The 27,905-nt window shown below is 45.8% G+C and overlaps 1 protein-coding gene across 2 annotated transcripts in view; it reads right to left on the bottom strand.

Moving 5' to 3' along the window:
• grid2 (glutamate receptor, ionotropic, delta 2) overlaps positions 1 to 26,195 on the bottom strand; it is a 1,370,357-nt gene extending 1,344,162 nt beyond the window's left edge. For both annotated transcript variants that reach the window (XM_072495324.1, XM_072495323.1), the window contains exon 1: positions 24,790 to 26,195. In XM_072495324.1, the coding sequence (XP_072351425.1) occupies positions 24,790 to 24,874 (85 nt within the window). In that variant the 5' untranslated portion in view covers positions 24,875 to 26,195. The remainder of the gene's footprint in view (positions 1 to 24,789) is intronic.
• Positions 26,196 to 27,905: the final 1,710 nt, after the last annotated feature.

The following is a 27,905-nucleotide window of genomic DNA, read 5'->3' on the forward strand; positions in this document are numbered from 1 at the left end:
CTACTGGGAAATGTAAAGTAGAATTTCCTAAAGCTGTTGATATTAAACAATTAATGTTGTCATTAAAAGAGATTAATTTTGTCATTTATGCCATTGCAGTTTGTGGGATCTTGACATTTGCAAATTTGCTGTCACATTGTTCCATGCTACAGCAATAGCTGCACGTCAGAATATGGTCCATTGGCTGTGAAATGGTTTGAGACATCATGAAAGGCGCTTTTTAAAAATTCATTCCAGGGATGTTTATTGCCCATTTATTGTCTATCCCTAATTGCCGTTGAGAAGGCAGTGGTGAGCTGCCTTCTTGAACAGCTGTTGTCCATGTGGTGCATCCACAGTGCTGTTAGGGAGGAAGTTACAGGATTGTGACCCAGCGGCAGTGAAGGAATCACAATATATTTCCAAGTCAGGATGGTGAGTGGCTTGGGGGGAACTCGCAGGTGGTGGTGTTGGCTTGTGTCTCCTGCTCTTGTTCCTCAAGGTGGTAGTGGGCGCGGGTTTGGAAGGTGCAATATAAATAATTATTTTCATCACAGCCATTTCCAATCTTGAAAACCAGACTTCCACCAGAGGCAGTATTTAGATGAGGGAAGCCCTACTCACTAACTCACGGCATTGGAGGTGAAGTGCAGTGTTCGAATTACAACTCGACAAGATAGGCTAACTCAGCATTCATTTGCAGAGAAATTGATAAAATTCCCGGTCCCCAAGATGCAACAGTTCACCAGGCAAAGCCACAGAGCAACAAAAGGAGTAAATAGACTGATGTGTTAGGCAGGTAGGTTCGATGTGGACTGCACTCGATGCAGGGAAGCTAGAAACAGACGCTTAACACTGGAGAAGATCCAACACTGATTTATTCAACGATAGAACTGATATACATATTCAGCTGTGGGTCGACACTATACTGAACTGACTGGAGACCTTGTAGTAGCCTGACCAGACTTACTAGCTACCGCATGGTGTTTGCGCTGTGCCAGCTCGTGGATTCTGACTGTCTCAGTGGCTGGGTCCCGAGAGAGCTTTATAGTGGTCGTGTCCTGTCTGGTGATTGGCTGCACTGTGTTGTGTGCTTACTGGTCATCCTGTGTGTCAATCACTGCCTGTCTGCACCTCATTATATACATGAGTGGATATTATGACATAGACTTTTGGTGAATGATGTGGGGAAGGTCCAAATTCACTCACATCTTCTTCTCCGGTTCCCTATTTCATCCTAGTGTAATGAATTTATGGGCGAGGGGTGGGGTGGGGTGGGGTGGGGGAGGGGGGGGGGGTAAGGTAGATCACTCATTCCAAGTGCTTAGCACGATTTGCTAAACTAACTTTAACACTGTTGAACTCACCTTTAGGTGATAGGTTGAAACTGGCTAAGAGGGCGACACGGTAGCACAGCAGTTAGCACAGTTGCTTCACAACGCCAGGGTCGCAGGTTTGATTCCCAGCTTGGGTCACTGTCTGTGTGGAGTCTGCACGTTCTCCTTGTGTCTGCGTGGGTTTCCTCTGGGTGCTCCAGTTTCCTCCCACAAGTCCTAAAAGACGTGGGGGGGCGATTCTCCAATATGGAGCCCAAGTGTTCGCGCCATCGTGAACGCCATTGTGTTTCACGACGGTGTGAACCGGTCCTGGGTACGACCGATTCTGGCCCCCATAGGGGCCAGCACAGCACTGGAGCGGCTCATGCCGCTCCAGCCTCACTTCCTGGCGCACACTGGGGGCGGGGGACTTCTTTAGCGCGCCGGCCCCGACTCAACATGGCGTTGGTGTTCAGGGGTCGGCCGCGCCCGAAAGTAGGCCCGGGGGGAGAGGCCGGCCCACCAATCGGTGAGCCCCAATCGCGGGCCAGACCCCATCGGAGGCCCCCCCCCCACCCCCCGGTGAAGGATCCCCCTCCACCCACCCCCCCCCCCCCCCCCGTCCACCACAGGCCGCCCCCCGACCGTTCCCGCAGAGTTCCCGCCAGCAGCGACCAGGGGTGAACGGCGCCGGCGGGACTCTGTCGTGTCAGAGCAGCCGCACGGCCCATTCGGGCCAGAGAATCGGCGGCCCGGGCCCACGGCCGGCACCATGCCAAACGCACCGGCGCAAATGGCGCCGATTCTCTGCACCTCGGAGAATCGCGCACCGGTGTCGGGGTGTCGTGGGACAGTTGCGCCGATTCTCCGGCCCGGCGCGAGGCTTGGAGAATCGCCCCCGTGATGTTCGGTGAATTGGACATTCTGAATTCTCCCTCAGTGTACCCGAACAGGTGCCAGAGTGTGGCGACTGGGGGATTTTCACAGTAACTTCATTGCAGTGTTAGTGTAAGCCTACTTGTGACAATAAAGATTGTGAAAAAAATAACTGCTTGACATCAGTCTTCTAAAACATAAACCTCGACTCATTAGCACCACTTCCTGTGAGCGTTGTTTGCAACACTTTTAACAATCACTTCTTCTCTGCAAACAGTTCTCGCAGAGTTGTAAAAGGGAAATGTGCAGAAGCTATGTAGAAACACTCCAACAATTCACAGAAAGGAAAATACCTTGTGAAATGATCAGAAACAAAACAAACTCAACAGGCTTCATTTCTGTCAAGGGATTGCTTTCTTCAGAAATGGAAATTTAGAGATGACTACCAAAATTGAGACCAACAGATTATTTTTTTAAATATTGATCAGGATGGGCTACACCTGGCTTCGACTGGGGAATTAAAGACAAATAGATTCGTTCACAGGAGTCAAGAGATCTTCCAATGCTCTCTGCTGGTATCATTTTACTGGCACTGTGCCCACACAGTATTGGCAGGGTTCATTACTATCTTATATTCGGGATCTTGCCAGACCTTTTGAGCAAACAGAGTGGGTAGAATTTTAAGGATGGTGAGCGATTGGCGCTCACCACCCTGAGAATGTGCGTCTTATGGGGAGGCAGTGGCGCAATGGTATTGTCACTGGGTTAGTAATCCAGAGACCCATAGCAAGACCTGGGGTCCCAGGTTCAAATTCTGCCATGGCAGATGGTGACATTTGAATTGAATAAAATCTGGAATTAAAAGTCAAATGATGACCATGAAACCATTGTTGATTGTCAGAAAAACCCATCTGGCTCACTGATGTCCATTAGGGAAGGAAATCGGCCATCCTTGCCTGGTCTGACCTACATGTGACTCCAGATGGCAGTCCAAAGATGTGCAGGTTATGTGGATTGGCCATGATAAATTGCCCTTAGTGTCCAAAATTGCACTTAGTGTTGGGTGGGGTTACTGGGTTATGGGGCGAGGGTGGAGGTAGACCTTGCGTAGGGTGCTCTTTCCAAGAGCCGGTGCAGACTCGATGGGCCGAGTGGCCTCCTTCTGCACTGTAAATTCTATGAGATCTACAGAAATGTGGCTGACTCTTAAATGCCCTCTGAAATGAAATGCAGTTAGGGACAGGCAATAAATGCTGTCCCAGCCAGTGATGCTCATGTCACGTAAAATGAATTTAAGAAGCTTTTGGTTGCCGATTCTTGAATCCCCAGTGCCATTTAAGGGTTATTTGCGTGTTGATTGGCAGTGGGGGATTGCGTCTCAGTTTAGGAGGGCGGGTTCCCAGGGACAATGCGATCCATTCAATGTTTACACTCCTCCCGCCTCACAAACAACATTGAGGGGAGCGGTATTTTCTGGTCCTGAACAGCTTTTGCAAATGGAGCTCTTCAACGTGGAGAAAATTTCATGCGACTCATTCATGTTATGTTTGTTGGGGCGGGGGAGGGTGATCCCTGATGTTGATGATTGAGGTGGCGGCTCCAAAGTGTCTACTCCATGCTTCAACTCTGGCATCCAGCCTGCTTACTTTTCTCGGAGTCCACACCCAGAATTAACCAATCAAACACATAATCAAACACAGAACAATATAACACTACAATAGGGATGGGTGAGATCATGAGTAGTCTGAATACAAGGCTGAGAATGTTTTTATATGAGACATAGAACATACAGTGCAGAAGTAGGCCATTCGGCCCATCGAGTCTGCACCGGCCCACTTAAGCCCTCACTTCCATCCTATCCCCGTATCCCAATAACCGCTCCAAATCTTTTTGGATACTAAGGGCAATTTATCATGGCCAATCCGTCTAACCTGCACGTCTTTGGACTGTGTGAGGAAATCGGAGCACCCGGAGGAAACCCACGCAGACACGGGGCGAACGTGCAGACTCCACACAGACAGTGACCCAGCGGGGAATCGAACCTGGGACCCTGGAGCTGTGAAGCCACAGTGCTAGCCACTGTGCGACCATGCTGGACCGAGAGTCAAAGTACATTGGCAAGCATATGAATAATGAAGAAAAGGGACCTGATCTGAGTTACTTCCCAGAGGGTGAAAGATGGAAAAACAACCAGGATTACACTGGAATAGTCAGGTCTAGTGGACAAACAGTGCCGGTTTCAATCACATCTCATACCTCCTCAATTGAGTTGTCTTCTGGTCAATTGAATTTGAATGGCCCCCAACTCAGAAGTTCACGACACAACACAATTAAATTATTTATTTCAATCAAATAACAAATCTAATCCTTTCCATCCCCACCATCATGTTTGCAAAGCTTCTTAAAATAGCAACAGCCGAACCGAACAACAGAACTTGGTGAAATGGAGCTATCAGCTTACTTCCTTGTGGTACAATTTTGGTGAAAAGCTAAGGCACCATCTGCCATCTCAGGTAGACTATATTTAAGAATAGGGCAGTTCTTTCCAGTGTCTTGGCCAATATTATTTAACTCAAGCAACAATGAATAGGCTATCTGATTATTTTTCTCATTGCTGTTTCTGAAATCCTGCTATGCGTAAACTGGTCTGTGGCGTTTCCAGCAGAACAAGTATTTTATTGATTTTTGGCGGTTCTGTCATCATGAAAGGCATCAAATGAATCCAATTATTTTTAATTAGTTGGTAAACAAAATGTAGAAAATGGAAGTGAAGATCTCCCAATTCTTCTTTTAAACAAGTTATTAAAAAGGGTGTAAACCCATCAAGTACTGTTCCTCATGAATCCATTGCTGCAAAAGTCCCATCACTTGAGCATACAGAAGGATTAATGGACAATATGGCTGCTAATGAATTACATTGGATGTCAAGGAGGAATCATTGAATTAAGGAGAGAGGTCACGGAAGAAGATGTCGCAAAGTAACTCATGTCCCAATGTCCTTCCAATCATAATAAACCACCCAACTGGACAGGGGCAGAAGTACATGGCACAGTGGTTAGCACAGTTGCTTCACAGCTCCAGGGTCCCAGGTTCAATTCCCGGCTTGGGTCACTGTCTGTGTGGAGTCTGCACGTTCTCCTCATGTCTGCGTGGGTTTCCTCCGGGTGCTCCGGTTTCCTCTCACAAGTCTCGAAAGACGTGCTGTTAGGTGAGTTGGACATTCTGAATTCTCCCAATGTGTACCCGAGCAGGGGCTGGAATGTGGCGACTGGGGGATTTTCACAGTAACTTCATTGCAGTGTTAATGTAAGCAGACTTGTGACACTAATAAAGATTATTATTATTACATTTGATGGCTCCAGCCTGCCACCACCATAGAATTCCACCTGTGGTACTTATTCCGGTACAGTGAACAGGGGCGAAATTCTCCCGAAACGGCGCGATGTCCGCCGACTGGCGCCCAAAACGGCGCCAATCAGACGGGCATCGCGCCGCCCCAAAGGTGCGGAATGCTCCGCATCTTTGGGGGCCGAGCCCCAACATTGAGGGGCTAGGCCGACGCCGGAGGAATTTCCGCCCAGCCAGCTGGAGGAAACGGCCTTTGGTGCCCCGCCAGCTGGCGCGGAAATGACATCTCGGGGCGGCGCATGCGCGGGAGCGTCAGCGGCCGCTGACTGTTTCCCACGCTTGCGCAGTGGAGGGAGTCTTTTCCGCCTCCGCCATGGTGGAGACCGTGGCGGAGGCGGAAGGGAAAGAGTGCCCCCACGGCACAGGCCCGCCCGCGGATCGGTGGGCCCCGATCGCGGGCCAGGCCACCGTGGGGGCACCCCCCGGATCCAGATCGTCCCGCGACCCCCCCAGGACCCCGGATCCCGCCCGCACCGCCTTGTCCCGCCGTTCAAAAGGTGGTTTAATCCACGCTGGCGGGACAGGCAATTTATCGGCGGGACTTCGGCCCATCCGGGCCGGAGAATCGAGCGGGGGAGGCCCGCCAACCGGCGCGGCGAGATTCCCGCCCCCGCCGAATATCCGGTGCCGGAGACTTCGGCAACCGGCGGGGGCGGGATTCACGCCAGCCCCCGGCGATTCTCCGACCCGGCGGGGGGGGTCGGAGAATGTCGCCCCAGGTTTTAACAGAAGTTCAAGCCAGATTATTTACATGGTCATTACTGGACTTTGGCACAAACATCAGTCTATTGAGGAAGTTGCTATTACAGAATGTTTATTTTATTCCCCCATACAAACGTATGGGGGTCTTTTCCTGATGTATGTTGACATTCAATGTCCTCCAGGGACTCTATTCACAGCTCGCCAGGCAAAGCGGTGAGGGTGGTGAATCTGTTTATTCACAAACCTTTGCTCTAATGCAAATGCAGCCTGTCAAAACGTGTCAAAGACTTCATAGTTGATGAATTCTCAGACCCAAATATCAACCCTTTTCTGACAGAAAACAGCATTATGTAAATCTAAGCCGTATTTTCCTTTTTGGTGAGGTATTGAAGTATTGACAGGAGTGCATCAAAGTGTGCTTGCCTCAGAATAATGCAGCATTGCTGTTTCGAAAACACTATATTACATTTAGGAAAATGTTGGGAAGGAGAACTTAATCAAAACTATTGCGCAGAACCCGAGAGACACAAGTATCATCTTTATATTTACAATAGTACTTATTCAGCAAGTAACACCTGTAACCTAGGGTAGAAGTTTAAGGATGTGAACGTCCGGTGCTGAAAATTGGCACCTAATGCTCTGCTGCTGACCCTTGAACGCTCGCTGCCATTTAACGCTCATTTGAGTGTTGATTGGCAGTGGGTCTTTGAAGGAAGCCTTCGCTGTCAGCCGCTCTTCAACCTTGCCAGGCACAGCAGTGCAGTGGCCAGAAATGGAACTGCAATTCTCTAGCTGGAACTTCAGATCCAGGACCATTCTCAAGGTAAGTCCCAGGGGACCCGGGACAAGCGTGGCATTGGCAGGTAGGCCAGGAGCGGATGGCGGCCAGGATCTCTGGGATCCCAGAGGGGTGTGTGCCCCAACCCTGACAGGGGCCTCCGGATTGAGGCACAGCTTCAGACCAGAGGTAAGAGAAACGTTATTTTTTCTCGGTTTCCCATTATACTTTTTACTGCTCTCACCTTGGGCGGCACCTGGCACAGTGGTTAGCACTGCTGCCTACGGCGCTGAGGACCCGGGTTCGAAGCCCAGCCCTGGGCCACTGTCCGTGTTGAGTTTGCACATTCTCCCCGTGTCTGTGTGGGTTTCACCCCCACAACCCAAAGATGTGCAGGGTAGGTGGATTGGCCACGCTAAATTGCCCCTTAATTGGAAAAAATAATAATTGGGTACTCTAAATTTATTTTTTTAAAGTAACTGCTCCCATCAGCCTAAAAATTGAGGATTGGCAGAAAAAACCCTCAAGTGATCATTAAGGGCCTTAAATAGGTGAATGGACAGGTTTCTCACTCTGCCAACCGAGAAATTGCATCTAGGTTTGGGTGGGAGGGTTCCCAGGGGAAATGCCGTTCATTTAATATTATGCTTCCCCGCCTTGGGGGAATGCAAAATTCTGCCCACCCTCTTTAAAAATATGTTCCCAACACAATGAGTCACTGATGACGTGATTCGGCTTTATACCTGAGACAGGTATCAAATGTTTGGTCATGAGGTAGGTTTTAACGAGTAGCTTCGAAGAGAAGACAGAGAGAGGTGGAGAGATTCAGGAAGGGAATTTTAGAGCCCAGGATCTAGACAGCTGAAGGCACAGCTACAGGGTGAAGGAAACCAGTGATGTACGAGAGGCCAGGATAGGAGGGACACAGTGCTGAGGAGGTCATAAACATAGTGGTTACAAAAATGGGGAGGCGGCAAGGCCACAGTGGGATTTGAACACAATAATAATAATAATCCTTATTGTCACAAGTAGGCTTACATTAACATTGCAATAAAGTTACTGTGAAAATCCCCTCATCGCCACATTCCACTGTTCGGGGCACAGAGGGATAATTTAGAAAATCCAGTCCACCTAACAGCACATATTTCAGGACATGTGGAAAGAAACCCGAGCACCCGGAGGAAACCCACACAGACACGGGAAGAACGTGCAGACTCCGCACAGACAGTGACCCAAGCCGGGAATCGAACCTGGGAGCCTGGAGCTGAGAAGGAACAGTGCTAACCACAGTGCTACCATGCTGCCCGGACGAAGATTTTAAATTGGAGGCATTGCTGAACAAGAATTCAAATAGGCATCCCTTGAAAAAGTTCCATAAGAAGTCATAGCCTGATGGTTCAACCATGGTGGCAGAATTAGCCGGCAATTTCGACCGAGCAAATTCCATAACTGGAGATGTAATTTCACTGGAAATCAATCTGGTGCCTGCAAATACATCGCACGGAAGGAATCTTCTATTAATGATATTCCCAGCAGAAAGAAAATAATCTTCTCATAAAAATATTTCCATCTGATCAATTCCCTTTTCGAATAATAGGAATGTAAAAATAGAATGTATTTCAACAGGGGATGGTTTCGCCTGAAACACATTCATATTACCATTTAAAACAAAAAGACTTGCATTTATATATCGCCTTTCATAAACGCAGGACAAAGTGTCGTACAGCAGATGAAGTACTTTTTAAATTCTAGTCACTCTTGTAATGTAAATCCACAACAGCCAATTTGCACATAGCAGGTGATAGTGATCAGATAAGCTGTTGTGTGTTTCTGGCACTCCAATAGGGCACCACTCCCTCAGTACTGCACTGCAACATCAAGACCTCAAGAAGGATTTGAACCCTGAACTTTGTGACTCAAAGGAGACTCCCAACTGAGCCAAGGCTGACACTGCCTGAAGTTGAAGGGTATTACTACTGCTGACATATGGTCGAGTACTTTCCTCATAATGTCATCATTTGGAACCTGCCCTTTGATTTATTTCTTTGGAGTCAAGGAAGCTTAATTTCTCAGAGCCAGTTAAGTTAAAATTATTTGACCCAGACGTGCATGCATGTTTAAGATACTAAAACTTTCAAATGAAAAATTATTATCCAGCTCGGTTTAGTCAGTTTCGTTAAGGCCATTTTAAATAGGGCTATCAATGATTCCATGGGTTGTGCTCTTTTGGTCAAGATCAACTTGCGGTGTGTCTGGACAGAATAAGACAGACACCTGGGCTGTACGGTAGCACAGTGATTAGCACTGTTGCTTCACAGCGCCAGGGTCCCAGGTTCGATTCCCAGCTTGGGTCGCTGTCTGTGCGGAGTCTGTACATTCTCTCCGTGTCTGCGTGGGTTTCCTCCGGGTGCTCCAGTTTCCTCCCACAAGTCCCGAAGGTTGTGCTTGTTAGGTGAATTGGGCATTCTGAATTCTTTCTCCATGTACACGATCAGGCGCCGGAGTGTGGCAACTAGGGGATTTTCACAGTAACTTCATTACAGTGTCAATGTAAGCTTACTAGTGACAATAATAAAGATTATTATTATTATTACCTGCTGAAAATGAGCATTCATGGTCCATATCAAGAAACCTCTATTTCAAAAATGTAACATGGTTATTGAAATAGGTGCTGAATAGTTGACATCTGGCTGGATGGTTGAATGATCTTAAGCTTCTGAAAAGCATGATGTTTTCCATCACAACTTGCTTCTGCATTCTGTAAAACTAATGTCCAAATGATGTCAGAATATGTTCAGAAGTGAGTGGGGAACTGGAAAGGATAAAAAGTCCCACATCAGCATCATTTCTTGCCGTAATAAATGCATGCGGGAAATTGTGTGATTTTTATATCTGCCTTAAATGATGTACCTCCTCTCTGCCACTCAGTGGATATTTAATAACTTATCAACTCTAACAAAATTATATTATTCATATTTTTATAAGCTTTCCATTTAAGCGCTAAATACAGCTACCTGATTCACTGGCAAATGTAAATTGAGGTTAGACAATGCAAGGGAAGAACTTTCTATTATAGGCCAATTTATATCAGAATGGAATGCATCAGATCAGGCTCAGTACAGATCTGAGATATCAAGCAAAGCTGCCTTGTCTCACCAATGTATCTAATTCCAAATTCAGCAGGGCAGGACTTATTGAACCAGCATGACCTTTTCTCTTTTCCATGCTAATCAAACTTGAGGGCTTCAATCCATTAAATTGTTAGTTATTCAGGACTAAATCATTAGCGCTTCTGTGCGATTCGCCTGAAACCCATCTGGGAAACAGGTCAAAGTTGGCACACATGACTTGAGCCACCTGACTGAAGAGAATGACATTTGTTTCATCTGCCATGGAAGTAACTCTCAGCTCCCAGAGTTGAAAAACACAGTGCGCCATGCCACCTGATCTCTCCTACTCTAGATTTAGATTTGTCACGTGTACTGAGGTACAGTGTTCTGCGTACAGGCCAGGCTGATCGTTCCATATATGAAAACATAGAACATATGATCAATACATGAGGATACATTTTTCTTTTTTAAATTTAGATTACCCAATTCATTTTTTCCAATTAAGGGGCAATTTAGCGTGGCCAATCCCCCTACCCTGCACATCTTTGGGTTGTGGGGGCGAAACCCACGCAGACACGGGGAGAATGTGCAAACTCCACACGGACAGTGACCGAGAGCCGGGATCGAACCTGGGACCTTGGCGGTGTGAGGACGCAGTGCTAACCACTGCACCACCGTGCTGCCCTTACTTGAGGATACATGATGAAAATATAGAAACATAGACAGCGGGTGAACTATGTGGCATATGGTGCTAAACTGTAGAGAAAATAGATAGGAAGATCAATCACTTCAGACCATAAGATCAGTTTGGATTTGGATTTGTTTATTGTAACGTGTACCGAGGTACAGTGAAATTATTTCTGCGAGCAGCTCAAACAGATCATTTAGTGCATGAAAATAAAAGAAAATAAAAAGAAAATACATCAAAGGGCAACATAGGTCCACAATGTAAACACATAGACACTGGAATCGGATGAAGCATACAGGAGTCATAGAATTATCATCGAATTTACAGTGCAGAAGGAGGCCATTCGGCCCATCGAGTCTGCACCGGCTCTTGGAAAGAGCACCCTACCCAAGGTCAACACCTCCACCCTATCCCCATAACCCAGTAACCCCACCCAACACTAAGGGCAATTTTGGACACTAAGGGCAATTTATCATGGCCAGTCCACCTAACCTGCACATCTTTGGGTTGTGGGGGTGAAACCCACGCAGACACGGGGAGAATGTGCAAACTCCACACGGACAGGGACCTGATTTCCAATTAAGGGGCAATTTAGCGTGGCCAATCCCCCTACCCTGCACATCTTTGGGTTGTGGGGGTTAATGCATTAATCAGGTCAGTCCATAAGCCATTCACCCAATTGTTCCGGGACTTGTTTGTGGCCAATGAACAAGGGAAGAATAGCCAGGTATCCAAGAATCAGGGGAAAGTAGCCAAAGCATGAGAGTGAGGGATAGACTGGAGGAGTGGGGGGGACAGCTAAACCTAAGAGGAAAGAAAGGCGAACCACAGGAGAAGGGGAGGGGGAAGGGGGGGAAGAGTGAGGAGACAGAGAACAATAGAGGGGAACCAGAAAGGTGGGGGGGGAGGCAGGGGAATGATAGCCGGAAGGAGGGCACGGCAAACGATAACAAACTTGGCATCTACAGGGACAGAGAACAAGGAAAATCCGGGCGAAAGACGGCACGAGCGGCTGAAGCGGAGGGGAACGTGAGACGACAACAGCAGCAAAATCCATCCGGGAGAAACAAGTTACTACACCAGCACCAGACCCACTCGCATATTGTCCCCTGTAGTTGTTTCTCCGGCACCCAAATGTATATCTACCTCCCCAGTTTCCCCCCCCCCACAAATAGATGCATACTTATGTGTCAAAAATAATATTGTCAATTGTACAGAGTTGCTGCTGTTGAGCTGGTGCATAATACCCTACCAGTTATTTTATTTTATGTTTGTTCTTTTTGTGGTATGTTTGTGTGTGCTCTTCTCTTCTATATATATAGATCTTATTCTGTGTACATAACGTAAATATACTTTGTTCAAAAACCCAATGAAAAACATTTATGAAAAAGGTCAGTCCATAAGAGGGTCATTCAGGAGTCTGGTAACAGCGGGGAAAATGTTGTTTTTGGATCTGTCAGTGCGTGTTCTCAAACTTTTAAGAACCGTCACTTGCCATTCGAGCAGACCAGTCATAATCATTTCTGAATAAATTGAAGAGCTTTATCGGGAGTGTTTGTTGAAGTATTATTTAGACGTTTGAAACTTGCCATAACTTGAAAAAGATTCTTGTTCCAAAGGCATTATCCACCTCTAACCTACTTGGACCCTATATGTTTGCGACAGTAATGCACAGAGACTATTGTAGCTTCAGATTTTACGAGGAATCTCCACTATTTGTCAAACTTTCAAAGGGAAGACTGCCGCAAACCATACCAGCAGGATGTATTCTGATTGACTGCACAACCCAGGGTTTCCAACTTCACCCCATGCCTAAACAAAATTCACTCACAATATCCTTCTCAGTGTTATAATAAGGGGTGTTACAAAAAGAAAACTGGTTAGCTATATTTCAAAGAAAGCCACTGTAGGAATGCTGCGTTTTCCCACCAGAGTGGTATCAATGTCTTTTCATTCGGGTTGGAACAATATCACCATGTTTGGCTTGTCTTATGTAAGTGGGTTTCATAACGTTTCATAAAATCTTGGCCGTCAAAGAAAGCCAAGAGTATCTGTTTAATTTATGAGCTACAATCATTCAGGAAGTCATATAATGGGAGCTATAGAGCACAAGCCAGGCACCCAGTGAGACCTGCAGGGCATCTAACCACATCCAGAGGCAAAGAAGAGTAAAGTCCTAGAAGCAAAAAAAACACATTTCCCACTGACAGTGACAAATAGTCCAACGAAAAACTGGAATTCTCAACTGCTCAACACAAATACACATAAACAATTCTAGAAATGACGGCTGGTGACACAAACCAATTGAAGTTTAATACATTTACATTGGCCTCTTCAGTCTGGTATAACAACCGAGGCATTAACCCACTTCAATTAAAATGGTTAACATGGATGTTGAAATTGTGACAGAACCAACAACCTGCCGAAGTAAAGCGCAGCTCCCTGCAATAAGGGAAATGCTTTTCCAGTTCCTTGACAGTGCACTGCAGTTGCACCAGGGAGCAGGGACATATCATCAGTCTCCTCTACCCAAGGGAGAGCTGCCAATTTCAATATATGTACTTGTCACACCCGATTAAAACAAAACCTTTCCTCTACTCCAACACATTCACCATTAGCCATGTGTGGCTAATTGAGAAGCCAGATGTGGCTAATTGAATTTCTGATCAGTAAATTAAAAAATGAGCAACAAGCACAATTTTGTGGGCATGTGATCTCCACACTCAGATTCACTTGGTTCTTACAGGCGAGCTGACACCTTTTTTAGTACGTTTTCAAGCAACACGGTTAGGCAAAAAGCAGACGGTGTATGGGTCTTCTTTGATCACTCTGAGGAAATTTCTTCCTTGGTTATGGATTGTTGGTGAATGTTCAACAGTAGTTAACAACAACTTGTGTTTTTTTTAAATTATTCTGTTATGAGCTGAGGGCATCACGGGCAAGGCCAGCATTTGTTGCCCATCTCACGGGCAAGGCCAGCATTTGTTGCCCATCCCTAATGGCCCTTGAACCTCGTGGCCCTTGAACCTAGTGGCTTGCCACACCATTTCAAAGGGCAGTTAAGAGTCAACCACATTGTTGTGGGTCTGGAGTCACATGTAGGCCAGACCGGATAAGGATGGCAGACTCCGTCCACTGAAGGACATTAGTGAACCAGATGAGGTTGTATGAAAATTGGCAAAGGCCATCATTACTGAGACTAGCTTTTCAATTCATATTCCACAAGCGGCGGGGTCAGATTTGAACCATTGTCCCCAGGATATCCGCCTGGACCTCAGGATTGCTAGTCCACCTGATATGACCACTACCCCAGCATGTCGCCCATATAGGGTCTTCCATGTAATAAGCTATCCCAAGATACACACATCCCACAGGAGGATTATGAAGCAAAACATGTTACCACAGAAGGAGATGTCAGGATACATGACCAAAAGCTTTGTCAAAGAGGTAAGTTTTAAAGAGCATATTAAAGGAGCAGAGTAAGATGTAGAGGTGAAGAGATTTATGCACAGGATTCCAAAGCTCAGAGTCTTGATAGCTGAAGGCATGGTTTCCAATGGTGGAGTGGTTAAAATTGGGAATGCTCAAAACACCAGAGTTAGAGGACTGCAGATATTTCAAGAGGGTTGTGGGGTTGGTAGGAGCTTACTGAAATAGGGAGGAGGGGAAGGTCATGGAGGGATTTGAAAGGATGAAGATAGTGAAATGGAGGCGGTGTATACAGGAAGATAATGTAGATCACTGATCACAGGGATGATGTGCGAGTGGGACGTGGTGCGAGTAAGGACACAAGTAGCAGAGATTTGGATGGCCTGAATGTTGATATGGGACGACAGCCTGGAGTAGCTTAGAACAGTCAAGGCTAGAGGTAAGCATATTTACAAGTATTGTATGTATGTACTGAAGGCATTTACAAATAAAATTTGTGCTCGTGATTAAACCAGTATTACTGAAGTCACACTTGTCACTAGTTAACAATTTCTATTGGACAAAACTCTTCTTTTCCACTGGCCATATTGATAAATGTCAAAGCGTTCATGTTTATTTAGCCTCCAGTTGAAAATTAAGCAAATACAAATCTCACGAAGTGGTTATCAGGACTGAACTATACAAAGGAGCATAGTTCCAAGATTCAGTCTATTGCCAAGTCATCTGATCTCAATCCTCAAGGGGGTTTGGTGATGAAGGTGATTGTGGTGTGTTGGAGTCCACACAGGGAGTCCGAGTTGCAGTGGCAACAAGCTTGTTGTAGTTTGGATCTATGGGTAGTGATGGTAGAGGCTCCAACAGTTTTTTCCATCACATGGCTGACCAGGAATCTCTCCCGCTTTGATCACTGCCAATGGTGCATGTTGGGAGGATTTGCAGATTGACAGTTAACCTGTTTGGCCTGTGTTGTGGATGCCACTTCCTTGAACATCCAAGTCCTGGGATGGTACTCGAAACCAAAACTTCAGAGGCAGGGAGGCTACCCACGAGACACCCATAAAATGAGATTGAAGCATTACAAATTCCTCTCACGATCTAAAGGCTAAGAGGACAAACAAATTAGCCAGAATTCCTGCTCTAATCTTTGTCCAATGGCTCCAAACAGGGAGTGCATGAGTATCTTGTGATGAACACCAGACTCAGGTACGATAGCAACATGGTGAAGGGGGGGGTGTAATATCATGTTGTTTCTGCACCAGCTATTGTAACAGCTCATGCATCAACCATTATAATAAATACATTAACACTGATACAAACATCATTTGTGTTGCTGCATCAAGCGGGAAATGTTATTCTCAATGTCTAATCTGTTTTCAGCAGCACCACTTGATAGTGCACAGCGACCACAATCAGCAACTGTGAAATTATCCGTCAAGCTGTATAAGCCAGACCCTGAATAATATTGCCCGATTCTTATTTTCTTTTGCGCTTAAATGGTGGACTATATTTCCAACATGTCTGAACATTATTCTTTAACCCTAGCAAGTGGTGACATTTTTCAAAGGAGAGAAAGTGTGTGTTGGGGGGGGGGGGGGGGGGGGGGGAAATAACATGACCATGCTTCTGTTGTGTCTGCCACTTGGCTGATTCTCACCCAGATAAAGCATGCGAGTTTTTACCCAGTCCACCATTGGCTCAATTATTAAAAAAACTAAATCTTTTGCTCCTCCCCATCACTGGTACTTCTTCCAGCCCCAGAGCCCTGTTCCTCCAATTTTGGCCTCTTGCAACCCTTCACTCACTTTGCCTAGTATTTGTAGCGGTGCCTTGAATTGACTGAGCCTCGAGCTTTGGAATTCCCTCCCTCAATCTCTCGGCCTATCTCTGTTACTTTGAGCAGTTCCTTAAAATCTACCTATTTGACTAAATGTCCTGTCCTAATAGCTTCTTCAATGGCCGTGTCCCTTTTTGTCTGGTTCTGCTCTGATGAGGCATCTTGGAAAATGTCCTCCTGTTAAATGCAAGTTCTTGTTCTTACTTTAGAACAGTGGTTCTTCACTTGTTGCTCACAAGGGTCCTCCATCCGGTTGGTTTGTGGTCAGGCCTCAACACACAACAGGTTAGATTCTCTGGTCCCATATGTGGCGGGTGCTGTTTTGAGCGAGAGTGGAAGATCTGGCGTTCCAGCCAAAACTCCATTCACTGATGCCAGCAGCACCGGAAAACCCCAGGCAGGAACAGGGCGGAAGATTTTGGTGTCCACCCCAGCCAAGGCCAGCAGGGAGAGCAGGCCAGAATCTTTAACCCCGTCACTTGCATGATCCACACAACCACATCACGAGCGCAAGCAACACCAATGTAGTTTTATAGGAAGATTTATGTTGATGTTGATTTTTATAGATGTAAGATAAGCTATTAGTTTCAGAGATAATGATTATTACGATGATTGTATCGCACATTAGAATGTTTCAGATATGTATGTTCTATTGGAATGTTAACATTAATAATATGAAAAAGTCTATTTTTTGTTTCTGGCATAAATTAATTTACCTATGATATTTAATTTAAAAAGTAAAGTACATAAATGTATTGCATTAAAAGCAGCACAATGTTTATAGTTTCTGTAATTTCCCATTAATTCTGATGAGTTAGTTTGCAGTTGCAAGCAAAAGCAGGAGAGGGAGGACCAGGGGGTGATCCACGGATGAAACAGGCCAATTAAAGTTGTTAAAAGCTTGTTCAAAGTTGGACTCTGACCCTTTGTAATCGACACAGGGCAGCCAGTCAGCAGCTGTCTGAATCAGACCAGTGGAAGGACGGTGAGGATCTTCTCGAGGGCAAGTCAGGGAGGCGAGGGATGTTTAATATGTATTTGTGCTTTTAATGAGCTAAAGACTTTGAAACTTTGAAGTTAAGCTGTCAGCAGCCCCTATTAGATCAGGAAAGAAATTGGCATTCAGAGCTTTGCCAGTTTAGGGGGTCATAGGCCTTCTGCATCACCTGTGCGTCAGAGCACTGAACAGGGCCGTTTGGGTTCCAAGTGAACACCAGGAAGGGTGCCACGCCCTCAGAAATCAAGGCCATTTGGGAGGAGGTGCAGCAGCCTGCGCAGGAAGGGCAGAGGGGCAGGCATTAGGAGGTCAGCGGAGAGGGCTAAGGGACACAAATGAGATACCATCCTGAGCACAGGATTTACAGACTGAAGTGACAGTCCCTGAGCATGACTGAGAACCAGTGCCAAAGGAGAATGTGATTCTCGAGGCAGATGGTCACAGATATCTGCGCCCTCGACAGCGCAGAGGTCTGTGGCATCTCACAGGCAGTTGCACACCAGTACATCACTGGTGACAGATGCCCTAATTGTTATAAGCCAACATTGCCTGACAACAGTCACAATTCTATGGCTGTATTGCTGAAGTAAATTTGAAGATAGAAAGATTGTTAACTTATTTTTTCCTTTCAGATAAAAACAGCATTAAATTACAACATTTCACCTTTTCTTGGTGTGATATCTACACTCTGACATACAAGATAGAAATAGATCCATGCAGATAGATTTTGAAATATATATGTATTAAAAAGTTAATGCTTAAGTAATTATAATTGTCACGGTGGCGCAGTGGGTTAGCACTGTGGCCTCACGGCGCTGAGGTCCCAGGTTCGATCCCGGCTCTGAGTCACTGTACTTGTGGAGTTTGCACATTCTCCCTGTGTTTGCGTGGGTTTCACCCCCACAACCCAAAAATGTGCAAGCTCGGTGGATTGGCCACGCTAAAGTGCCCCTTAATTGGAAAAAATGATTGGGTACTCTAAAAAATGTTTTTAAATAATAATAATTTTCTTTGTTCTTCTTTGGGGTTTTTGTTCAGCATGGTCGGTGGAGTCTTGGAGAGCCGAAGGGCCTGTTCCTGGGCTGTAATTTTCTTTGTTCTCACCATTTAGGCAAGTCAGTTAGAGGTCCTGTTTACGTACATGCAGGAGTGTCCATTTTCTCAAGAAATCTTCTCCCTTATTTCTAAGTTCGCACTTCATTGAAATTGTTACCCCAAGATTATGCTGTGTTGCCATGAACAACAGCAGAATGCAAGATCTGACTCCAGAGCATAGTGTGACAAGTGTGGAAACTGCTTTGCAATGACACAAATATGGCAACACTACGGAATTAGCTCCCACTCCCAGCAGTGAATAAGATGGAGTTAAACTAAAAGGAAATGAACAGGAAACTGACTGCTGAGAGGTATCACGTTCGTTGAAATGGTCTTATGCCATCAACCTAACTGTTGTGAGAGATCAGATGGGCTCATCATATAGATGGATCTTAATTTCTAACTCCACCCCCACAATGTTCTGAGGGTATTTACCATTCGCCCTGCTTGTATCCATCTCCCAAGAGCATATGTTCATTTTTTTCCCCCCACCCTAGGTATTGACAGGCAACCCGCTCCAGATCTCTGCAGATGATAATGCTGCACTGAGCTAACATCTAGGATGTGCCGGAGAATTGGTGAAGATTCATTTTGGTCCGCACCTTCAGCCCTCAATTTGGGCAAATTCAAGCAGGTTTCTCAACATATCCCTTTACCACGGCAGGTCATTGCAGCATATTTCACAGGGGCTCGAAGACAATGCATAGTATTGAGTGTTCATCACAGGGTTAACAAACTGTGGTGGGAGCATGCTTGTGGACAGCAGTAAAAGTAAGATTTGGTGTCTCCTTGACATCGAGAATGACTTTCATTTCCGGATAACTCCACGTTGGTGTCACTTAAAGAACACAATTGATTAAAAGTTCCTAATATTTTTATACTGGAATCAATTAAACATGAAAAATTACTATTTGGCATGAAAATAATAAATGATATACCATCTCATTCAGCAGAAAACTAAATTGATTCCTCTTAATTGCAGTAGGTTACATCACACTGAAAACTCTTGATGTGGCTGACTTACTGTAGGACATCCAGCAATCTTTTTGATTCTAACCTAAATTCTAAATTTTAAATTGCAGGTTATAAAAGATAGGAAAGACTTGCAGGCTTTTCACAAGCCCTGGATACATCTAATGAAGTGCATTTAAAATGCAGTTGGTATTCTGAAGTAGAAAATGCGCATTCAAGTTTCGCACAGCATGGTCCTATATACAGCAAGATAACCATTGCCAGAGAATCCATGTTAACAATGTTGAGAGACCTGCCCTGTTTTTTCCCAAAATAGTATCATTAGATATTTAACCTCTGCCTGAGATGGCAGGTGGGCAACAGTTTAAGGTGACATCTGAAAGATGGCACTTTGTATAGATTAGACCAATGTGGAACACTCCCCGAACAGGTGCCGGAATGTGGCGACTAGGGGCTTTTCACAGTAACTTCATTGAGGCCTACTTGTGACAATAAGCGATTATTATTATTATTCTGAGAACTCTATCCCAGTTCTTAATTAACTGTAATTTATGGCATTTTCCCCCCAATTTATAATCACTCAATCTGGACTGCAGCTAATATATCACTTAATAATAATAACAACAATCTTTATTGTCACAAGTAGGCTTACATTAACACTGCAATTAAGTTACTGTGTAAAGCCCTTTGTCGCCACTTTCCGGCACTTGTTCGGGTACACGGAGGGAGAATTGAGAATGTCCAAAATGACCTAACTGTACATCTTTTGGGACTTGTGTGAGGAAACTGGAGCACCCGGAAGAAACCCACGCAGACACAGGGAGAACGTGCAGGTTCCACACAGGCAGTGATCCAAGCCGGGAATCAAACCTGGGACCCTGGCGCTGTGAAGGATCTGTGTGCTATTGTGCTGCCCAAAATTTACAAAAGCAATTATCTGAAAGGGATGCCCACACTGGTTCCATCACTGTGCCAGCTATGGTAAACGTAAACTTTCAACCTCTTGATGAATGCCATGCCTAATAATTGGTACTAGAGATTAATACATCTGTTTTTGAATATAAATTTGTTTTATTTGATGATACAATTGGTACAAATTTGGATCGGGTTACTGGATGAAATTGGTGGACTCTTTATTTTGTTTACATCCATGTCACCGAAGAAATGGTGGGTCAATTAATCATTTCTTAGCAGTCAAGTTATTGAATGTTGTATCTCCAGCTGTTAATTCAAAGTTTAAAGTGACTTGTTTGTCAAAAGTAACTGTTCAAAGAGCAAATTTCACCAGTCTGTCAAAAATTCAATTATTGAAAAGGATTTAATTAACTTTAACATCTTGTCTCTGAATCAATTTTGATTGATACACCCAGTACCAATGGCATAGTTGGGAGAAAATGAGTTTGAATGAGTTTCTGAGAGTCATATTGTGATGAAGCTAAGTTATTAGCAATAGAACTAGTTACAAACCAAATGGCTTCCGCAATTACCAGCCACGTTGATTTATCTATTTTGATATGAAGGTGAATAGCTCATTCAAACCAGCTGCGTTTAAATAAAGATGCTCAAGGATAAAACAAATGAATTAAATGTTAAAGTTGTTATCAATTGCTTTACTACTAAAAACAGTGCAGATTTAAAATCACTTGTAAAACACTGATAAACCGTGGAGAGTCACAAATGTCATGTGCAGAATTTTATATTGTTGTTTGATAGGCTTTATTTCAAATCATTAGCAGGAAAATTGGTTAACTAATTCCATAATTGGGGCACCGCATTCAAAGAATTTTCGAATAAATGTGTGCTAAGGATATGATTAGCTAGAACTCATAAAACTGGACCTATAATTGATTTTCAGTGCACAATTTAGATGTGGGACTGGGTTTGTTTGAAGCAATAAGGAAGAACAGCAGCAACCAGTGACTACATTCACTCCGTATTTGGGAGTAGTGTCTCCATTAATAAACCTGACTGTTGAGTTCAGAGGGCACCCTATTCATAAGTCAAGAAGTCATTATTAATGAAGAATATTACCTCCAGAGAGAAAAATTAGCATGCATCACCAGAGGGTGGAACAAGTACAGAGGTACCCTCGAGCATACTTTGGGGTTATGAGTATGTTATGCAAACGCAACCAACCAGAGATCTGCAGAGAGTCATAAGTACTCCAAGCAGAGGAGGTAGATATTACAAAGAATTTACAGCACAGAAACAGATCAGTTGGTCCAACAAATCGATGCCAGTGCTCCACTGGAGCCTTCACCAACCCAATTTAATCTCATCATGTTTGCATACACTTCTATTGGGCAAAATGCTGGCAGCCTCACAATGCACTGCTGCCTCGTGGCTCTAGGGACCCGGGTTCTATTCCAGCCGGGTGACTGTGTGAAGTTTGCACTTTCTCCCCATGTCTGCGTGGGTTTCCTCCGGGTGCTCCGGTTTCCGCCCACAATCCAGATGTGCAGGTTAGGTGGATTGGCCATGCTAAATTACCCCTTAGCGTCCAAAGGTTAGGCAGTGTTACTGGGTTATGGGGCGAGGATGGAGGTGTGGGCTTAAGTAGGGTGCTCTTTCAAGGGCCAGTGTAGACTCGTTGGGCTGAATGGCCTCCTTCTGCACTGTAAATTCTACGGTTCTTTCCTCACTTATGTACCCTCGTTCCCCCTTTAATTGGATTCACCTCAACTACACCATGTTGAAAGCAAGACACAGCTGAGTAATCGTAACGACAGGTTTTTAACTGTACTCCTCATACGAAATGGTTGATGGGGTTTGGCAAGATGCGAGCACTGTGTGTGTGTAGCTTCAAGAGAATGATTTGCATGCAGCGCTGATTAATCTGTTGCTTTAATTAGACACGGCTTACACTCTGCACCGTGTCCATTATTTTCGCGGGCAGATTTGTCACTGTTCGAAAGACAGTGGGTTTGCTTATGAACACAGGCCGGTGGCTGTAGCCAAGGTTGATGTATAATTAATGCAAACAAGGCAATCGCTTAGGAAGTTCAACAGCAAATCATCGCGCGGATCATTTCGGAGTAGAATGCAAGGATTAATTCTCCAGCTTTTTCGATCTCCTTCAGCCTCAATAACAATTACACACCACCACACAAAGCAGTTGAGAATTGCATCAACTGTACTTGATGAAAAAAACGCACACTGGCTTTCAGATTTGGGGTATGGATTAGCAGAGATTCTCCAACGAAACCAATAGATACTGTATACAATTATCTGGAAAAATCTGGCCCGTGAATAAATTATCTTGTTAACACTCAGTGCTCAAGACAGAATTACGAAGCTACATTCATTGTGGCAACAGTTAATTTCTGCGGCACCCCAGCTAGCTCCAATGATAGATGTGCTAAAGGGTTCTTTAAAACTAGAGAGGTACCCAAAATATAACCCCGTGGGTTGAACCCTCTTTTACGGGTCATTCAGCATGATTTTAAAATTAGTTTATGTCACAGAGCAACCAACATGTTTGAGCTTGGAGTTACTCGCTGTGTGCAGTGTTATACTGAGGGCTGAATCCCCAACTAGTGGGAGGGATGGCATAGATATATGTCCTGGGAGCGGTAGGTCGCCGGCAGGAATGTCTTCACTAATCTTTTGAACTCTTCAGGTTTAATTTTCTCCGTGCTCAAATACTCTGGGGGCAAAACCTCCTCCCATGCAGACGTGACTGAAATGTTTTTCCCTGCAAGAGTTGGTGGGAGAGGGAAGGTGAAAGTTGCAGCTGTTGCAACCGATTGGTGTGGCATGTTTCTGGGCACGGGGTGTGTGTGTGTGGGTGTGTGGCTGGCTGGGGCTGTCCCACTCTCGCTCCTCTCGCTGAGGGTTATTACAATTCACATCACAAAGCAAAAGGGAATCACTGAAGGGTGCTTTGTGTAACCCGGGAGTGTGATGGTGATCTGATCCCAGTCCTCACACACACACATTCGCACACACACAGCCAGCCCCTCGCCCAGAAAACGTCGCGGCTTCAATACTTCCCAATGCCAGAAACAGTCCCAATGCCAAAATCGGTACAAAAGCAATCCAAAATCCGGACTGAGGAGATTTGGGGGGGGAGGGGGGAGGGGGGGAGGGTTGCTCGTTGTTTCGAAGAGATACATGAAGATGTTCTCATTTCCCAAAGCCCAGAATGAAAGTTCTCACGCCTGTCAACGTGCTTCGCTGTTTGGGAAGAACAAGTATCTGTGACTTTGGCCCATTCCAATTTTAAACACTCGTTGTCAAAATGGGTGAGTGTGTGTGTCTGTATGTATGTGTTTCTCTGTGTGTGAGGGGGGAGTTTTTATGTATGTCTGTATGTATGTGTCCGTGTGTGTGTGTGTGTGGGGGGGGGGTGTATGTCTGTGTGTGTGAGGAGTGTGTGTGGGAGTGTGTGTGTGTGTCTGTGTGTATGTGGGTGGGTGGGTGTCTGTCTATGTATGTGTGTGTGTGTCTGTATGTATGTGTCTGTATGTGTGGGAGTGTGTGTGTCTGTATGTAAGTGTCTCTGTGTGTGTGGGAGTGTGTGTTTGTGTCTGTGTGTGTGTGTGGATGTGGGAGTGTGTATATGTGGGAGTGTGTGTATGTGGGGGGGGGGTGCATGTGTGTGTCTGTCTGTATGTGTGTATGTGGTGGGAGTGTGTGTGTCTGTATGTATTTGTGTGTCTGTATGTGTGTGTAGGAGTGTCTGTGTGTTTGTATGTATGTGCGTTTCTGTCTGTCTGTATGTGTGTGTAGGAGTGTGTGTGTCTGTATGTATGTGTCTATATCTGTGTGGGAGTGTTTGCATGTGTCTGTCTGCGTGTGGGAGAGTGTGTGTGTGTGTGTGTCTGCCTGTATGTGTCTGTATGTGTGTGTGGGAGTGTGTGTGTGTGGGAGTGTGTGTGTGTGTCTGTGTGGGAGTGTGTGCCTGTATGTGTCTGTGGGAGTGTGTGTCTGTATGTATGTGTGTGTGTGGGAGTGTGTGTCTGTCTGTGTGTGTGTGTGTGTGTATGTGTGTGCGGGAGTGTGTGTGTGTCTGTATGTATGTGTCTGTGTGTGTGTGGGAGTGTGTGCGTGTGTCTGTCTGTGTGTGTGTGAGTCTGCCTGTATGTGTGTGTGGGAGTGTGCGTGTGTCTGTGGGAGTGTGTGTGTCTGTATGTATGTGTATGTGTCTGTGTGGCTGTCTGTGTGTGTGTGTGTGCGGGAGTGTGTGTGTCTGTATGTATGTGTCTGTGTGTGTGGGAGTGTGCGTGTATCTGTGTGTGTGTGTGTCTGCCTGTATGTGTCTGTATGTGTGTGGTAGTGTGTGTGTGTCTGCCTGTATGTGTCTGTGTGTATGTGGGAGTGTGTGTGTGTCTGCCTGGATGTGTGTGTGTGTGTTTGTATGTATGTGTAGAAATGTGCCTGTGTGTGTATGGGGGGGTCTGCGCTTTCCCCTACATTTTCCCAGAGTCACTCAATGCCCCACAGAGTGAGCGAGATTTGGGAGGTGTGCAACTTCTAATCGGCCTCGGTTCCACCGGGACAATAAATCAAACCCATCGCCCCCTTGCTCCCCACAGCCCGGTGTCAAATCAGAGCAATTTTAAACAGCAGAAAGCGATCTGATGGGGTGCAGTCTGTATCTTACCGATGTGGATGATGGAATCGGCGCTCACATCAGTGCAGGTTGAGAGCAGGAGACACGCTAGGCACAGAGCTGGCAAAACTTCCATTTCCTTCCCGTCTGCTTCCCTCCTGCTTTTCAGTGGGAGGCTCCGCGTTGATCCGCTGCCTTTAATTCCAGGAGGCTGGGAGCATTCCCAGAATGGAACAGAGACTGAGGGAGAGGTAACGAGCCCCTTTGCCTCAGCGCCGGAGACACTTTACCCCCTTCCCCAACGATTCCTTCCCCGCCGTATCTTCCTGCGATCGAATCTCGCTCTTGGATTGGTTTTATAGAGAACACCCTTTCCAGATTCTCTGTCAGCACATCGAGAGCAAAAAATAAAATGGACAAAAAAAAAGTCACGCAGGTCCCCTCCTCTCTCTCTCGTTACAATATCTGAGCTTGCTCTCAACGTGAAAAGCGAATCCAGTTATAATCCAACAGACATGTCAAATGGATTAGGCAGCTCAGGTCCAGGGGTTGATGCACCACCTCGGTTGTTAAAGCGGAAAAAAATAATCTAACTTCAGCTGGTCCTTGTAGTCAGTGAAGATAATACATTCTGAAACAGGGGGGGGGGGATTGGAAAGGAAGGAGGGACTGGGAATGAAGTCAAACCTGTGCAAAATCTTGTTGCAAAAAGTGCGTCTCCTCCAGGTGCAGTAATGGTCACAATGCAAAGATTTCCTGATCCACCGATCTGACTGGGACCCAGTACTCTCTTCCCCCTATATTTGCAAATATATGGATATATTTGCACACCGCACCTGCCAAACTTTCTTTCTGCCGACGTGCCGGAGGCTGAGGATAAGAGAGGGACAGAGAGTGAGAGAGAGAGAGCCGAAGCGAGAGAGCAGCAGAATGTGTGTGATCCAGAGCCGAAGAGGGCGCTCAGCTTCAGCACCACGTTGCTTAGGAATACACCAGCAGCCCCGCAGAAAAGCAAGATGTGTATTTGTGTGTGTGTCGTGTGTGTGTGTGCAACAACACAGTAGCAACAAAAGGCAGATGCTACTCCCTAACAACCGCTCCTCGCAATCTCCATCTCACCCAGGCTGGCAATGTGCTGTCTGCTCGCAAAACTCTTCATCGCTCTGGGATGGTGCAGGGAATCATGTCGACATCAGCGCCCGCCAGGCAACACGACTGGAGTTGCGAGCCCGTCTCTAACCATTGGAAGGCGAGCACAGTGTGTGTGCTGTAGATGCCACACTATTCCTCCTCCTGCTCTTCTCCTCCTCTTCCCAGCAAGGACACACACCCGCTCCTGTAAATATCCCCCACCCCGTCCAACCCAATGTTTTCAAAAAAATATATCTAAACTCATGCGGTAGGGCCCGCGCCGTTCTCTGAGAGCAACATTTGACACCCAGTTCCAACTGGGCAGCAGTCAGAATCAGCAGCAGGGCCGCCCCTTCAGTGTAGCGAGTGTGTGTGTGTGTGATGTGTTTAACCCATTGAGCTCAAGGCTACATTCCAGCCCAGGGAAAGTTGGATTCTGCAGCTCAGTCTCGCTCGCTCTTCCATTGGGCGATGAAGTAATGCTTTAAACATGGGGATTGAATTAAAATAGGGTCCACACCAAAAGGGGCGGAGGCATCTATCTGCAGCCAGCGAGGATCAATCACACGCAATGCTGGATTCTCAATATCTCCCTCTTCAACTGTCTCAGAAATACACAACTACCAGATTCGCCACTCTTTATTCGTCTATCTGACAGCTCCATCATAAACATATCCCAATGTCTGGCCGCATCACACGTTTCTTTTCACATATCTTTTGGGAACAGGTTGCGTGAATGTTTTGATTTATTTCAAAATAAACATTTTTTAAAAAACTAGACTATCTTCTAAACGCCTGCTCCTCGCTGATAACAGGTGGTCCATTCCCACTTCCCCCATTCCCTCAACTCGTTAGACAAAGTAAGGCCAGCGCGATGTTTTTGAATATACAAGTGATTTAAACGGGTCAATGCAACCCACAGTATTTGGGATGGTGTCACACGAAAGCCTAACTCGGCACATTATTAACTCCCGGGTGTATCTGCAGGTCTTGACACGTGTGTGTGTGTGTGTGTGAGAGAGGGAGAGATCAATTATTTTTACATATCCGGTGAGAAAAGATGGAATTAGATAGATTAATTAGCCTTCTGCTATTTTCATTCATTTCTACAATTCTGTTACTGTGGCTTCAGCTTCAACTATGTTCTCTCCAGTTCCAAGCATTTCCCATTTTTGGATGTCGAAAACGAGAAATATTGAATTGGAACTTTCAAGAACTGTCAGAACGGACTGCAACATTCGAACTTTTTGCTCAAGTTCTGAAACTTCATCTTCCACATCAATGCTTGACCTGATTCCTCGGTTACAGGCCAACTTTCCTCCCCTCCCCTACCCTGTTCTGGACCTTCCCTGCTGCCTGGCACTGGAATACACTACCTTCAATCAAGGCATTCAGGAGGAGGGTATTAGATGATCGTTTCGGTTCAAGCAAGGTACAGGGCTAGGAAGGGGGGGGGGGGGGGAAATGGCACTAAGTCATAGAATTTACAGTGCAGAAGGAGGCCATTCGGCCCATCGAGTCTGCACCGGCTCTTGAAAAGAGCACCCTACCCAAGGTCAACACCTCCACCCTATCCCCATAACCCAGTAACCCCACCCAACACTAAGGACAATTTTGGACACTAAGGGCAATTTAGCACGGCCAATAACCCTAACCTGCACATCTTTGGACTGTGGGAGGAAACAGGAGCACCCGGAGGAAACCCACGCACACACGGGGAGGATGTGCAGACTCCGCACAGACAGTGACCCAAGCCGGAATCGAACCTGGGACCCTGGAGCTGTGAAGCAAATGTGCTATCCACAATGCTACCGTGCTGCCCATTCCAGTCATGACGAGTGCAGACAGGACAGGCCAAATGGCCTCCTTCTGCGCCCTCACAGTCCTGTGATTCTCTCTCCTTCTCACCCTTCACTTGCTCAAATCCGTGATAGGTCACAAACCTAAACGTTTCTCTCTCTGCACCAATCCTGCTTGATTTACTGACTTTTATTTCTGGCATTTTGTCTTTATTTCAGATTTCCAGGATTCTCAGT

The sequence above is a fragment of the Scyliorhinus torazame genome, chromosome 3 (genome assembly GCF_047496885.1).
Source record: "Scyliorhinus torazame isolate Kashiwa2021f chromosome 3, sScyTor2.1, whole genome shotgun sequence".
Classification (NCBI taxonomy): domain Eukaryota; kingdom Metazoa; phylum Chordata; class Chondrichthyes; order Carcharhiniformes; family Scyliorhinidae; genus Scyliorhinus; species Scyliorhinus torazame.